Below are 16,502 nucleotides of genomic sequence, written 5' to 3'. Positions count from 1 at the left end.
TTGGGGGATGCCATCTTAAACATTATGTAAGATGTTACCATTTGGGGTGAAAAGGATATGAAAGTTCTTTATACTACTGTTTTTACAGTTTTTTTACATTTTCATTCGACATGTTTGATAACCCGTAATCTTTCGTTTTCCTCTAATAATGGCAAAGACAAGAAAACTAACAGGAAGACATTTCACAGTTATTAGAGGAACTAATAGATGAAAGCAGTGCAACTGATAGCAACACTGTAGGCTGTAATGATGATGGTAGAATTGATTGTATAAGCCAAGCTGCAGACTTTGAGTCTTCAGATGACAGTATCCTAGATGAATTTTCTCAAACTGAAGAATTTATGAGTGGACAATATACTTCTGAGGGCGGGGTGTGGGCGGGGAGTATGATGTCCTCATCGAGGAATCATTCAACAGGAAGGACTTCAGAATGCAATATTTTCTTTCTTTCTTTCTTTCTTTCTTTCTTTCTTTCTTTGGCTGTGCCGGGTCTTAGTTGCAGCATGCGGGAATCTTCATTGTGGCATGCAGGATCTTCGTTGTGGCATGTGGGATCTAGTTCCCTGACTAGGGATGGAACCTGGGCCCCCTGCATTGGGAGTGTGGAGTCTTAGCCACTGGACCACCAGGGAAGTCCCCAGAGTGCAATATTTTCAAGAAGAATCCAAACCATTCCAATTTGCTAAAAGCATGTACAATGGTGTTCTTTCATCTTTTATGATGTTTTTATACCAAAACTTACTTGATGTGGTTTGTAAGTGGACAGATGCCAAAGACAGGTGTGTGTACGGAGGTGACTGGAAGGAAACATGTAGAAATGAAAAAGAAAAATCATTGGATTGATAGTTTAATTGGTATTTATTAGTCTAAAACTGAGAACGCTTGCATTTGTGGAGCGTAGAAGATGATCGTCCTGGGCTTCCCTGGTGGCGCAGTGGTTGGGAGTCCGCCTGCCGATGCAGGGGATGCGGGTTCGTGCCCGAGTCCGGGAAGATCCCACATGCCACGGAGCGGCTGGGCCTGTGAGCCATGGCTGCTGAGCCTGTGCGTCCGGAGCCTGTGCTCTGCAACGGGAGAGGCCACAACAGTGACAGGCACCGCAAAAAAAAAAAAAAAAAAAAAAGATGATCGTCCTCTCTTCAGCAAAATTAAGAAGTAAGTTTTCAAAGTTGTGTTTGATCATGTGAGGGGGGGAAAAAAAAAACCCAAGAGTGACAGTAAGCTAGAACTTTACTTGAGATTTACGTGAAATCTAGAATCAAAGGTTATAGAATGGCTATGTTCCAAGTTCATCCATGACAGTTGATGACTAGTCAGTTGCATTGTAAAGAATAGTGCCTGTTTTGGGTATTTATATCTTCAAAACCAGGAAAATACGGAATAAAAATTTGGATTTGCTGTTTAAATTCTTTTTTTTAATTAACTAATTAATTTATTTTAAAATTAATTAATTTATTTTTGGCTGTGTTGGGTCTTCATTGCTGTGCACAGGCTTTCTCTAGTTGTGGCGAGCGAGGGCTGCTCTTCTTTGCGGTGTGCCGGCTTCTCATTGCGTTGGCTTCTCTTGTTGCGGAGCACAGGCTCTAGGCGTGTGGGCTTTGGTAGTTGTGGCGCACGGGCTTAGTTGCTCCGCGGCATGTGGGATCTTCCTGGACCAGGGATCGAACCCGTGTCCCCTGCATTGGCAGGCGGATTCTTAAACACTGCGCCACCAGGCAAGTCCTAAATTCTTACTAAAATTTCTAATAAAGGTATTTTTAGCCCAAATGATAAATGATAATGCAATGATAAGTTTTTGTGGTATACTGAGGGTTAAAGGTGAATCACATGTCGTAAAGAAAGCAGTGTTATTGTCTGCATATACAAAATAATTGTCCTGAGTCACCTTGTTAAAAATTGTTGTTACACTGTAGTATGACGTAACTCCACCAAAGTTCACAGAAGGTATATGTCAAATGGGATTGTCATTATATTATATCGTTTCTCAACCTTGGCACTACTGATATTTTGGGCTGAATGATTCTTTGTTGTGGGGGGCTATCCTGTACACTGTAGGATGTTTGGCAACATCCCTGGCCTCTATTCATGAGATGCCAGTAGCACCCCTCTCCTGGAATTGTGACAACCAAAAATGTCTTCCAACATTGCCAAATGCGCCCTGGGGGCAAAATCTCCCCAGGTTGGGGGACCACCTCATCAGAAGAATGTGAAACTACTTTCAGGGGAGGCTTGGGTATCAGATATTATGGTGTTTTGAGAAGAATGGGTTGTTAATTTTGTTGAGTGATTATTCTGAGTAGTATGGGAAATATAAATAGATTGACTTTTTCATTCTGGAACACTTTTTTCATTTTCTAGCAGATTTAAATCCAGAAGTGGATCTTTGGACAGATTTTGAAGTAGACTGTGGCAGGCAGTTTTACTGGGTTGAAATAATTACATTCACTTAATGCTTTGATAAAAATTTCTTTGCTTTTGAAGAGAAGCCTTCCATTTTTTCAAGAGTATTCATTGAAATAAACTGACCAGGGCACAATTTTATGTGATTTCATGTGATGTTGACCACCAGGAAGAGAATAATTTCAGATTTTTTTCTTATATAAATAAAAGAACTTTAAAGTGTGCCTAATTCAAGATAATATCAACACAAAATCAAGAGGCACTAAAGGGTCAACCATAAATTAAATGCATTTCAAAACGAAAGCGTGTAGACTTAAAACCCTCTGTAATAAGGTGGTTTGTTCCATACACACTGTTACTTTGAACTTATCTTGACTGAAATAATTCTATTGTTTCCATTTAAGCCAATTTGTGAAATTTAATTTAAATGAAAATATTCTTTAAAGTTAGATTTTCCATTTGGATTCTAATAATTATGGAGAGATGTCTGGATATTTAGGAGGCCAACTCTTTATTGTGATTAAAGACATTTAGGTTGTAAAACTAGAAAGTTGGTTTTTATTTTTCTTGTTCTGAAAGGATTAGCTTTTACCTCTGCCCTTCTAACATTTGTCCGAAACGTGTCACATTCGCTCGTCAGTTGTCTTGCCCTACTCCAGAATACTCCCCTGCAATATCAGAATTATCCTGCTCTAGTTACTTTATTTGGGAATTATGATTTCTTTGCCTGATGATTTGGAGCTATTCCCACTTTTTATTATAACACATGGCCAGATGACTATGTAGTGTTCTGTGCCATTGTTTGTTCACATTAGTCTCTCTTTACTAGTTTCTGTCCCTCAAAGTGCCTTTATTTTTGGCTTTTTAAATTCCGTCTTCTTAGACTAGTGTTTTGATAACAGGGTAAGCTTCAGATCTGAAACAGTTGGAGACTGTAGTGGCAGACGAAAATCACGTCAGCTGAAGCAGGACTTGAAAGTAGTTTTCTGTCTTGTGGCTCCATCATTTGGCATTCAAATACTTACATTTCTACTCCAGATTGATCACGTATTCCAAGGAGAAAGGGTCTATCTACCATCTTGTTCCTTTAACCAGCTATGTGACCTTGAAAACGTCACTTAATTTCTTTGAGTATTAGTTTGCCTCTAAATAGGAGGCTTCTGGGTGTGCTCGTGTGACAGGACAGTTGTGAGGAGCACATCAACTGATAGCAGTTAGATATGGAAGACTTGATTGTTGTGGATCAGGAAATGTCCTATTCAGTGCTGGAGCCCCAACACTAAAGCACAGGGCCTGGCACTCGGGAATTATTTGTGGGGCGAATGAATTGGCAAAGATTTTAAATAGCTGTTTATTACCTGTAAGTCCAAAGTTACTGTAATATTTTAATTTCATCCTGTATCCCCCATGCCCTAATTCATCCCTAATTTTCAAGATATAACTAAACATTTACCTTCTCCGTAGACTCTTTCTCACTGTACACACTTCTTCTCCCTTCCAAGTTTCTAGTGCTCATTAGTACCACTTGTGAACTAGTTTGTATTGTTAGCTTATCCTTCCAAGATTTGATATAATTTTATAGTTGACACCCATATATACACACTACCTGGATTTTACCATTACCATTTTTACAGTACTTCCTTTATCATATCCATCTATCCATTCTTCCGTCTATCAATCCAAACTGATTTCTTGATGGTATTCTAAGTACATTTCAGACATTAGTACACTTTCTTTTTTTCAGGCCCTTGAAAGTGAAAGCGTGGTGTCCTGGCCACTGGACCGCCAGAGAATTCCTTACACTTTCGTCTAAGTACCTGAGCATGCATTTCCTTATCTAGAGTTCAATGCTTGTTTCTAGCCTTTTCCTTTTGATGCAGATTTATATACAATGAAATGCACAAATCTTAAGAGTACATTGTGTATGTGTTGAGATCACCCTGTATATATTCTGTAGCTTATTCTTTTCACTTATTATGTCCAGGACAGCTTTCCTTGTAGATGAACCCTGATCTTTCTAATTGCTACATAGTTTTCCTAATATGGATGGATCAAGTTTATTTAGCTATTGATAGACATTTAAATTTTTTATACTTTGCTGCAGTAAATATATTTGGCAGATGTATAGTATAGAGACCTAGAAGTGGAGTTGCTAGGTGATTAAAGGGTATGCACATTTTCAATTTAATTAAAAAATTTAATAAAAGCCTGCAAGTTGCCAACCAAATAGTCTATAACAATTAAAACTTACACCAGTAGTGTTTCCCTGCATTCTCACCTACGCTGAATATCATCATTCTCTTAATTTTTGGCAGTTCCTTTGGGAAATCGTTTTACTTTATATTTCTTTGAATACTAGTGAGGCTGTATATGGTCTTTCCAACTAGTTTTTAAGCTTTTCTAGGGCAAGGGCTGAGATCATCTACCACCTTCATATCTGCTCCCTGAGTATTTGCTAACTGAATGGATGAGTGCTGCCAAAGCATTCCTGCTGTTGGGTTGAGGCTGAAGAAGGGATGAATGAGCTAAGTGTGTGAGACGTTAAAGCTGAAGTTGCTCAATGCATGTGTGTGTTAAATAAATAAAGGAACTCTTCTTTCCTCCTTGTTTTCTCCTCTTCTGTGTGAGGCAGGATAGTGAGGTAGTTAAGAATCCAGGCTCTGGGGACTTACCTGGTGGTCCAGTGGTTAAGACTCCACGCACCCAATGCAGGGGGCCTGGGTTCGATCCCTGATCGGGGAACTAAGATCCCACATACCGCAACTAAGCCCACATGCGCTGCAGCTACTGAGCCTGTACGCTCTAGGGCCCTCGTGCTGCAACTAGGGAAGCCCGCACGCCAAAACTAGAGAGCCCAAACACCACAATGAAGAGCCAGTGCAGCCAAAATAAATAAATTAATTAATTTTTTAAAAAGGATATACTTCTGTATTCAATTAAAAAAAAAAAAAAAAGAATCCAGGCTCTGGAGACAGATTTTGTGGATTCATATCCCAGCTTTGCCTTTTAGCTGTGCAACCTTGGGCAATTTTAATCTTTGTGTTTCAGTTTTCTCATTTATAACATAGAGAATAGTAGTACCTTGCTTATAGGGTTGTTGTAGGCATTAAATTATTATTGGTAAATTGTATAGAATGGTGCTTGGCATTCAGTATATGCTGTTATTATGTTAACTATGTTATCTTTCCCTTCTGCATGTACAGTATTTGAGCATCTGTGATGAGTGTCTGGAATGTGACAGTTGAAAAGGACTCTACCTTGAAGCTTATAGACTTGAGGCTTGTTTAGGGGAGTGGGAAGACACTTGACAGGCCTGGATGATAGGGTGGGGACTGAAAGGATGTAATTGGTAAGTTAAATTGTCCCCCCAGTGAGTAAGGAAGAATTTTGAAGGCCAAGTTAAGGAATTTAGGTTGTTATTGTTGTTTTGTTTTGGGGGGTTTTTTGTTTGTTTGTTTTTGGTTTTTGGGTTTTTTTGGCTGTGCTGCGCGGCTTGAGATCTTAGTTCCCCGACCAGGGATTGAACCCAGACCCTCAGCAGTGAGAGTGCCGAACCTTAACCACTGGACCACCAGGGAATTCCTGGATTGTTTTCTTAAGTGATGGGAAGCCATCACTTAAGATGATGGATTTACAGCTGGATTGGATTTGCATTTGAGACCAACTTTTTTTTTTTTAAAATATTTATTTATTATTTATTTATTTTGGCTGCGCTGGGTCTTAGTTGCAGCTTGCAGGATCTTCACTGCGGCATGCAGGATCCTTAGTTGCGGCACGCATGCAGGATCTAGTTCCCCAACCAGGGATCAAACCCAGGCCCCCTGCATTGGGAGCGCGGAGTCTTACCCACTGGACTACCAGGGAAGTCCTGAGGCTGGCCATTTTGAAAGCAGTGTAGAGGGTAGACTAGATGGGAGAGAGGCTGGAGGGTGTTGGTAACAATTGAGGTAAGGGATGATAAGGTCTTGAAATGAGGGCGTGTCTGTATGGCTAGAGAAGAAGCAATTGATTTGAGAACCACTTCGGGAATAGAATTAAGAGTGGTTATTGTTAAAGAAGTAAAGTACAGTTCAGAGAAAGTGCAGACCCTGGGCGGTCTCTATAGTGTCATAGAGATGGTCTGGAAGGCAAACTCTGTAGAGGCAAATGAAGTTAAATACTTTATAGAATCACAGTCACTTTATAAAACAAATGATATTTTAATAGCTAAAAGATAGGACATGATCTCAGAGTAAAGCATAGTTCTTTAATACTTAACCTATGAAAAACTCACTGCAATCCCCTCTCCCCCCGCTCTTTTTCATTTTCCTATAGACTTCTCCACAGACCAGCATTTGGCAATCACTAGAGTAGTCTAATTACATCCTTTTGCAAGTAAGGAGGCAGGACCAAAGTTATACAGCTTCGAGTCAGAGTTTGGACTAGAATCCAGGTCTTGACAGGTACTTTAGTTTTTTTCCATAGTCCTATGCTGTGCTCTTCTGATCTAAATTTGGTTTTCCATTTATGAGGTATTGACTGGCTTTTGGTTCCAGAGATTAATCTCAGATGTGTTTAAGCATCTAAGTTTCAAGCCAGTGGAACCCAAAAACAAACTGTGATCTAGATCATGGGTATACATAGAAGTAGCAGCCAAAAAGTCTTTAAGACTTTTCAGTCTTGTCCATTTATTAGACTTATCCCCAAGTAGGTTGAGATTGAGTGTTCATAGAAATTTGGGAGACTTAGTCCTTTCATCTAAAGTTATAGTCAATAGGGACTTCCCTGGTGGTTCAGTGGTTAAGACTTTGCGCTTCCAATGCAGGGGGTGTGGGTTCGATCCCTTGTAGGGGAACTAAGATCCCACATGCCGCACAGCGTGGCTAAATAAATAAGTAAATAAATAAGTTATAGTCAACAGAAAGGATATTTATAGCTTGCGATTTACAGAAAGATAACATTGAAAATAGCTGGCTTGCAAATGAAACAGTTGTGCTCCTGTGTCAGAGTCTAACTTAGGTTTGTAAGGTGTGAGAAAAACCCAAGACACTATTTCAAGGCTGAGCATTCGAGTGGCAGGCAGGTTGAGGATGATGGCGAGGATGATGGTGAGGACGGAGAAGGGGTGAAGCAGCCTTGAGGAGTCCTTGTGAGGACTGCTTCCCCTCAGAGCATGCACGGTCCCAGGGAATGAAGAAAAAAGGTATGGGTGGATGTAGAAAGTAGGTAAAAGCCCCCCACCCCCAGTCTTAAAAAGAGCCTTACTTTAGGTGGAGAGGGAGTGGCTTGGAGATCTGTTACTGTATTTTTAATCTTACCACAGCAGTGGTGTCTTTTTAAAGTTTTTTTTGTGACCAAAAATTGGTAGGCCTTGGCCCTATTTTGTCTTCGGATGACTGGAGCATTCTTTCGTATTGATATGCTTATGTTAATGATACCGATGTTGGAAAAGCTCTGAGAAGACCCATCTGGATTCCTGGCCATAGTGTTTATTAGACTTTTTGTGTGCTGCAGGAAAGGAAGTGTTCCCCTACAGGGAGATTATTAAACTAAGGGATTCTGGAATCACTTTAGGATTAAAGAATGTTAGAATCAGGAGAAACCTTAGCAATGGTCTATTTCAATCTTATTTTATTTTCGGAGAAACAAACTCACATGGAACGAGGAACTTGTTGAGGCGTACATAGTTTCTTAAATTGCCAAGTCTAGAACCATCGTCTTCTTACTCCTGGCCTAGTGTTCTTACCATGATACCATTTAATTGTTGAAACAATTCATATTTTAAAAAGTAGACGGGAATTATAGTACTAGCTTTTGAGAGGAGTTAGGAAGAAACACTTGAATGTTTTTATAGCATGTGAATAATATAATTAATGTTAGGGATGATGACGCTTGACAAAACCAGAGAATGAAGAAAGGTGTATCTTTGTGTTTTTAAATTGGAGGTTATTTTTCAACTCTAGTACCAGAGTAATTCAAACTATGTTATTATTTAAATTTTGTCTTTCAGTTATAATAATCTGTCCACTGTTGGGAGTGTGTGCACCAGCGTGCACAAAACTACCCAGTGATTATCTCTAGGATGAAGTAGATAATCATTGATTCTGGGAGTTGAGCTTATACCAGTTTGGGTGACTGGTTGTACACATTGTATTGGAGTGCGAATTGGTTTGCATGTCATTGCTTTTCATTTCTGCAGGTTTTGTAGTGCATCCCTGAGCATGAGTGCAGAATGAAGCGACGTTTGGATGACCAGGAGTCACCGGTGTATGCGGCCCAGCAGCGTCGGATCCCTGGTAGCACAGAGGCTTTTCCTCACCAGCACCGGGTGCTTGCCCCTGCCCCTCCTGTGTATGAAGCGGTGTCTGAGACCATGCAGTCAGCCACAGGAATTCAGTACTCTGTGACACCCAGTTACCAGGTAAACTGGAGCCCATCAAGGGACTAGGGGTGAAAGAGGAACACTGGTGATTTTACCCAATTAAAAAATTTTTATTAAACATTCAGATATTAAAAAACTTATTTATGGGGGCTTCCCTGGCAGCGCAGTGGTTGAGAGTCCGCCTGCCGATGCAGGGGACACGGGTTCGTGCCCCGGTCCGGGAAGATCCCACATGCCGCGGAGCGGCTGGGCCCATGAGCCATGGCCACTGAGCCTGCACGTCCAGAGCCTGTGCTCCGCAACGGGAGAGGCCACAACGGTGAGAGGCCCGCGTATCGCAAAAACAACAACAACAACAAAAAATTTATTTATGAGATCTGTGTAAGGTATAAAAAATAATGTAAACAGTGTACACTTGTGTATTTACCATGCACATTTTTAAAAAAAAATGTTGTCATGACCTTTGAAGTTCACTGTCTCTCCCTGATCCCTTTTCCTTTTCCCTCCCTTTAGAGGTAGCCACTAATCTGAACTCTGGGTTTATTATTCCCTTGACTTTATTTCGTGTTTTAAAATCATTTATTTATTTTTGATTGATTCGAGTATAGTTGATTAGTTGATAGTTGTGTTAGTTTCAGGTGTACAGCAAAGTGAATCAGTTATACATATACATATATCCACTCTTTTTTAGGTTCTTTTCCCATCTAGGCCATTACAGAGTATTGAGTAGAACTCCCTGTGCTATATAAAATCATTTTGTTTATACCGCTAGACAATAAAGTTGTTTAGTTTGGGTATTTTTGAACTTGTATATAAATGAAAACATATATTTTCTTCTTTGACTCACTTTTTTTTTCACTCAGTGTGGTTCCTAAGACTTACCCATATTTAGTATGTGACCAATTGAGTGAGTCATTCTCATTTAGTTATGAATTATATTAATATATCCAATTAATTTATCCATTCTTCTGTTGATGGACTATCAGGCTGTTTCCAGACTTTTCCTGTTAGACAGGAACTGTGGTGAACGTTCTTAGGTTCTCCTAGTGCAGTGGTACTCACAGTGGCAATTCACAGTGACAAGACAAGCTTGCAACAGAATGTAAGTCAATGCACTACGTTTTTTATCAAGAGGGTTTTGCTATAGGAATTTAAAACGGCAGTGGAATTAAACAGTGTGCTTAGTTGTGAAGCACAACTGTGTGACATAGTTGGTTTACATCCTGGTGCAAGCTCTTTGTTTTTGCAGACCACTCAGTGGGTCTGAGGGCACGGTAGGAAGTTTCTTGAGTGCCTAGGAGACGGATTACTGGGTCATAGGGTGTGCACATCTTCACCCTTAGCAGGTAATGTCAAATTGTTTTTCAAAGCTGTACCAGTTTGTTGTTGTTGGGTTTCTTTTTGGTGCATTGGGTCTTTGTTGCTGCGCACGGGCTTTCTCTAGTTGTGGTGATCAGGGGCTACTCTTCGTCGTGGTGCACAGGCTTCTCATTGTGGTGGCTTCTCGTTGCGGAGCATGGGCTCTAGGTGCGCAGCCTTCAGTAGTTGTGGCACGTGGGCTCAGTAGTTGAGGCCCGCGGGCGCTAGAACATGCGGGCACCAGTAGTTGTGGCACGTGGGCTCAGTAGCTGTGGCTCTTGGGCTCTAGAGCGCAGGCTCAGTAGTTGTGGTGCACGGGCTTAGTTGCTCTGCGGCATGTGGGATCTTCCTGGACCAGGTATTGAACCCGTGTCCCCCTGCATTGGCAGGCAGATTCCCAACCACTGCACCACCAGGAAGTCCCAAAGCTGTACCAATTTATTTATATTTACATAGCACTCTATATTGCTATCATTGCATATCCTGATCAACAACTGATCATTCATCTCTTGTCTGTTCACTCTGTTCTGTAAAAATGGAAGAAATTTGTGTTTTGCCTTTTTTTTTTTTTTTTTTTGCGGTATGCGGGCCTCTCACTGTTGTGGCCTCTCCCGTTGCGGAGCACAGGCTCCGGACGCACAGGCTCAGCGGCCATGGCTCACGGGCACAGCCACCCCGCGGCATGTGGGATCTTCCCGGACCAGGGCACGAACCCGTGTCCCCTGCATCGATAGGCGGACTCTCAACCACTGCGCCACCAGGGAAGCCCTGCCCTTTTTAATTATATGAAAATAAATATCACCATTTAAAGAAAAATGATATAATGTGACTTCTGACCCCTCAGACTTTATCCCACTGGTGCATTTCTCGGGTATCCAAAATTTTGTATGCATATACAAGCATATATTTATTTACCTGCCTAATTATTTAGATACACTTCTCTCTTCTCATAATTTGGACCATACAGTGTATACTGTTCTACTGTTTGTTCTTTTCACTTAATATATAGTGGACAACTTTCCACTTGAATGTGTGTATAGATCCAAGTAAGTTTTTAAAAAATCATTGCATTTATAATATTCCATTCCAGGTCAGTCTGAACCATAATTTATTTAACTAGTCTGGAGAGGCCTTCTTCTACCTAAGTTATTAGTGACTTTTAAAAAGGTTTGGCTGGCACGGGAGTTCCCTGGTGGCCTAGTGGTTAGGATTCTGGGCTTTCACTGCTGTGGCCTGGGTTCAGTCCCTGGTCAGGGAACTGAGATCCCGCAAGCCATGTGGTGTGGCCAGAAAAAATAAAGTAAAAATTAAAAAAATAAAAATAAAAAGATTTGGCTGGTACTGGGAACATAAATTGGCATAATCTTCCTTGAGAGCAATTTGACAGTTTGTGTCAGATTCTTTAGTTATTTTTTTACCTAGAAATGGAATTTCTAGGAATTTATTATAAGAAAACAATCAAGGAAGAGGGAAACCCAGGTGAAATAGGAAATGGTAATTCCTTAGGTGTCACTCTTCCTTTGGAGTCCCCCTTGAAGCAGTATAGTGCCTTCACATGGGACTGGGTGCAGCAGTCGGAGGACTGCTACAGATCAAATCGTTAGGTTAGGACTTAGAGGAAAGAAAAGTTGCGTGTTTCCCTTGGGTGATTACTTTTTTTTTAAAGATTTATTTATTTTTTATTTATTTATTTTTTTGGCTGCGTGTGGTACGCTGGATCTTTCATTGCAGTACATGGGCTCTTCGTTGCAGCGTGTGGGTTTTCTCTCTCTAGGTGAGGCACACGAGCTCAGTAGTTGTGGCACACGGGCTTAGTTGCCCCGAGGCATGTGGGATCTTAGTTTCCTGACCAGGGATCAAACCTGCGTCCCCTGCATTGTAAGGTGGATTCTTTACCACGGGACCACCAGGGAAGTCCCTGGGTGATTACTTTTATCTGAACTAGTTCAGGACTTTTTCCTACACTGGGGATAGTTACATTTATTCCTAAACTGGAAGCTATAATGTGCTCTTATAAAACCAGCCATCTCAAATATTTATAAACTCCAATTAAGTCTTGTAAAAACCTGTCCAGCACATGCATGTTGGAATATAGAAGCTCAGAATAATAACTCTTCTTGCGAGAGATATATTAGAGCTTTTAGAATTGTCTAAATAGTTTCTTTTTACTCCTAAGGTTTATTGTTTCTGTGGATTTGTAAATAGTTGCTGTATTTCCCACCCTCCGCTCTGCCCAGGGTAATCTTTATAAGTCTGTGGGGACTTGGGAAAAAAACATTCTCTCTTAAGTTGTAGTACACAGCTTACATTGGTTTTTTTTGTTTTTTGTGGTACGCGGGCCTCTCACTGTTGTGGCCTCTCCCGTTGTGGGGCACAGGCTCCAGACGCGCAGGCTCAGTGGCCATGGCTCACGGGCCCAGCCGCTCCACGGCACGTGGGATCCTCCCAGACCGGGGCACGAACCCGTGTCCCCTGCATCAGCAGGCGGACTCTCAACCACTGCGTCACCAGGGAAGCCCTGCAACTTACATTGTTTTAAGGTGTCATGTTATTCGGTCTCCTTGTTTTGGAGATGTGGCAACTCAGGTATATTGTCCTTAGTTGTCTTCTGCAGTGATTAACAGTTCTGAAATAGGAAAATTTTAAAAGCTTTGGAAATTTTATATAGCATTTCTTGCAACAGAAATAGAAGGAAAGGGGCTTGTGCTTTTATTTTACTCTTAAACTTATAAGAGGACAAGAGAGAATAAAAAAGAAATATGTTTGAGGCCAAACCACCAACGATTTGGAAGAAATTTTAAAATTTTAATTTTAGAAGTAGCAAATAAAGGAGTTCCCTGGTGGTCCAGTGGTTAGGACTCAGCGCTTTCACTGCCAGGGCCCAGGTTCAATCCCTGGTAGGGGTACTAAGATCCAGAAAGCTGTGCAGTGCGGCAAAAAAAAAAAAAAAAAATTAGTAGCAGGTAAGGATAAGCAGCATAAATAAAACAAAATAAAAATCTTCTCTAATCCTACTACCACAAGATAAAATGCTAACATTTTACTATATATTTGTTGTCTAGGATTTAAAATCTTAATTGTATTTTTTTTCTGAGTGTTGACTAAGAATTTTTTTATTCTAGTATAGTTGATTTACAGTGTTGTGTTAGTTTCAGGTGTACAGCAAAGCACTACAGAAAAATAATATATATATATACATATATATATTCTTTTTAAAATTCTTTTCCATTATAGGTTATTAAAAGATACTGAGTATAATTCCCTGTGCCATACTGTAGGTCCTTGTTGGTTATCTGTTTTATATATAGTATGTGTACATATTAATTCCAAACTCCTAATTTATCCTTAGTGTATGTATTATATATACTGCTTTGTAATGTGCTTTTTAAAAAATTAAAAGTTTAAATCCATATGCAACACATGAGTACATTCAATTTATGGATTGTGAACATTTTTAAATGTTAAATGATATATATGCATCTATATCAGTGCTATTCAAACTGTGGTCCACAGATGGCTGATGTGAACACTTTCATACTAGTCTGTAATGAGATAAGTACAGAAATGAAGCATGTTTAGAAACTTTTATAGCAGTTGGACATTGTAATTTTATATTTGTAAAACCTAGTAATGAAAATTATGGGCTTATGTATTTTTTATCTCACTTTTCTAGTAATTCATTTTTATTGTATTTTATAAAAGTAGTGGTCCATGATGGATTGGAATTTAAGAAAAAAGAAAAACTTGTCCTTTACCACAGATAGTTTGAGATGTGCTGAGCTATATAATTTTTAATAGCTGCAGAATTCTGTTGTAATCTGGGTGGGCTATAATTTATTTCACCACTTCCCTTTTGTGGGAAATTTGAGTTTCTGATTATCTTTGTGTATGCAAAGATATGTGTGCATGTTCTTTAGAGGCATCTGGGGAAGAATGCGTAAAGCTTGAAGCTTCTTATCTGTATTTTGTCCATTCCAGGTTTCAGCCGTTCCACAGAGCTCCGGCAGTCATGGGCCCACCATAGCAGCAGTTCATAGCAGCCATCATCACCCAACAGCTGTGCAGCCCCATGGAGGCCAGGTGGTCCAGAGTCATGCTCATCCAGCTCCACCAGTTGCACCAGTGCAGGGGCAGCAGCAGTTTCAGAGGCTCAAGGTGGTATTCAACTCCTTCCATTTCTCTCTTAGCAAGTAACATTGGCTTCAGCCTATTGGTAGTGGTGTAACAACTTTTAACAGTAGACTGGGGGCGTTGAATCACAAGAAGTTTTACTTTGCTTTTGTTTTGAAACCTACTTAGATTTCCTGTCTTAGCACCAGTGCCTGATCCAGAAAATACATTCAAGAAATGTTTTTGGAATGTATGAATGCATGGTATTCAAACGTTCCAGGACTGAGGGGCTATTTTCATATGAAATAAAGTCCATTTTTTGGATGCCTCCTTCTGAACTCTTAGTTCTTAGCGTGGAATAAGGTTTTATTAACATACACATAGTTGGCTACAGTCCTGTATAGTTAATGGGCCCGGTATTATGGTTTAATCTTTTTATTCTTGTTTATGACTAGCTAAATTGTCTGGGATCATCAAGTCCGTCCTTAGTAAAACACATGCTCCTTTGGGGGAACCTTTATGAAGTTTGGGAAAGGCTGTTATTGTGAATGAAGTGTCAGTGTTTTCATCTGATCTGCTGAGTATATGCTGTAGGTTTTCACCACTTTGAAATTCATGAGGCATCTGTGGAGAAGTGAAGCTTGTACGCCCAGCTAACCTTCTCTCTCTGTTGAGTGTTACTTTTCAAAACGTGTGATTGTGGTAACAAGTTTTCCAGATTTCATTTTCTTCTAGTTTTACATTTGTATAAAATTTAGAATCTAGTGCAAGAAATATAAAATTAAAGAACTATAAAGAGATAAGATGTTGGATCTTTATTTGGTCATACCAGGCTAATTATATCAAGTAGCTTGTAAGTAGGAATGAACAGTATATCCTTGAAGTATATATTTTTGTAGCAAATATTTCGGCCCTCTCTTTTCCTTGATACTTAATCTAGTTCTCCCTGACTCCTGCCCTCTTTGGTTTGGGTTCTCGGGAACTTCAATATTGGCCTATGGAAATTAAATGTTACATAAATAAAAAGCACACCAAAGCTAAGCTATGTAGAGGGATTTTGTAAAAATTTACTCTGTCTATATTAGCTTAAGTAATTAAGAGTTGATTATACATAAGCATAGTTCTTAAAGAGAGTACAAATTATTTGGGCCTGTAACTTTACTCTGGGCTCTGTCTTTGGGAAAATATTTGTAAGTTATATTGATGTTTTCCTTAAAACATTTTTACTCTCTGCTTGTAGAGTGATGGCTGTGTACCAAAATGTATTATTGCTATGGACTTAGCACTTCACCAAGTCCTGAAAATATTTTTTTTTAAGTTGGTTTGGTGTGACTTAATTCCATATTAATACTGTATTTAGCACTTAATACCTTAATGTTGCAAAAGAGCTTATAAACTTACTGTTAAACTAACAAAAAAATATATTTATTTCTATATCCCTTTTCCAGTCAGTCCTATCAAAGGTATAACACCTATTTTATTCTCTTTCCTCACTTGTGTATAAGTATATAGAGTGTGCTTTGTATGTTTTACAGAAGCTGTCAAGGAAGCATGAAAGGGCTTTAGAGTTGGGGTTATAGAGTGAGTCAGGTAGAGTTAGGTCTTTTTGCTCTGTTCTTTAGTCACAAGCTCTTGAATGTGATTCCTGGGCATAATAACTTGTTGAATTTCCTTTCTAATGAGGAGAGGTAAAATGCTTTCTTGTGCCTCCATGTAATTTCATTCAGTATTCTCACATTGCTTGCCGTTTTTGGATCAGTCTTAAAATGCTTTATAAGCATTTGAATCAACTTCAATAAATCATTTATATTCTATAATAAGGAAGTGTTCAGTGAGAATACTTAGGTTATTTCAAGCATCAACATTGTCTGTACTTTCTTTGTCTTTGGCAGATTGATGACAAGGAAGATTTGAATAATTTGAGGCATGTTTGGTGTGATTTCGTTATTTGTTGAATGCCAGTAGCATACATATTTGGCACATATTTAGCAAGTCCTCTTTAGAGTTGTTTGTGTTTGTCTCCCCAACAAGACTGTGGACTTTAGGAGGTTAGGGACCTTACTGATAAACGCCTGTTGAAATGAGCCAGGAAAATTCATCAGCAGAATTTGAGCCTCCCCAAGTGCCTCCTTAAACTTGCAGCTTTCAAATGACTAGTTCCAAGTTGTTTTTTTCTAAGCTGTGATTCCTAGAACGTATATGTGCTTTTATAAAGAGTTGTACTACACTTCAGGTAACTAGAGGATTTCCTCACTGTTCTTACATGCAGGTT

At 39.6% G+C, this 16,502-nt stretch overlaps 1 protein-coding gene across 4 annotated transcripts in view; it reads left to right on the top strand.

The window, feature by feature from the left end:
- The window catches only part of SIN3A (SIN3 transcription regulator family member A), a 64,137-nt gene that overhangs the window by 8,804 nt on the left and 38,831 nt on the right, over positions 1-16,502 (top strand). For 3 of the 4 annotated variants that reach the window (XM_027123644.1, XM_027123647.1, XM_027123646.1), the window contains exons 2-3: positions 8,579-8,800; positions 14,099-14,275. In XM_027123644.1, coding sequence (XP_026979445.1) covers positions 8,612-8,800; positions 14,099-14,275 — 366 coding nt within the window. In that variant the 5' untranslated portion in view covers positions 8,579-8,611. Of the gene's footprint in view, positions 1-6,714; positions 6,843-8,578; positions 8,801-14,098; positions 14,276-16,502 lie in introns of all 4 variants that reach the window. The other variant, XM_027123645.1, reaches the window with a different exon arrangement.

The sequence above is a fragment of the Aethalodelphis obliquidens genome, unplaced genomic scaffold (genome assembly GCF_003676395.1).
Source record: "Aethalodelphis obliquidens isolate GAN/ISIS:26980383/991018 unplaced genomic scaffold, ASM367639v1 scaffold26, whole genome shotgun sequence".
Lineage (NCBI taxonomy): Eukaryota > Metazoa > Chordata > Mammalia > Artiodactyla > Delphinidae > Aethalodelphis > Aethalodelphis obliquidens.
This window is presented reverse-complemented; position numbering and strand designations above follow the sequence as displayed.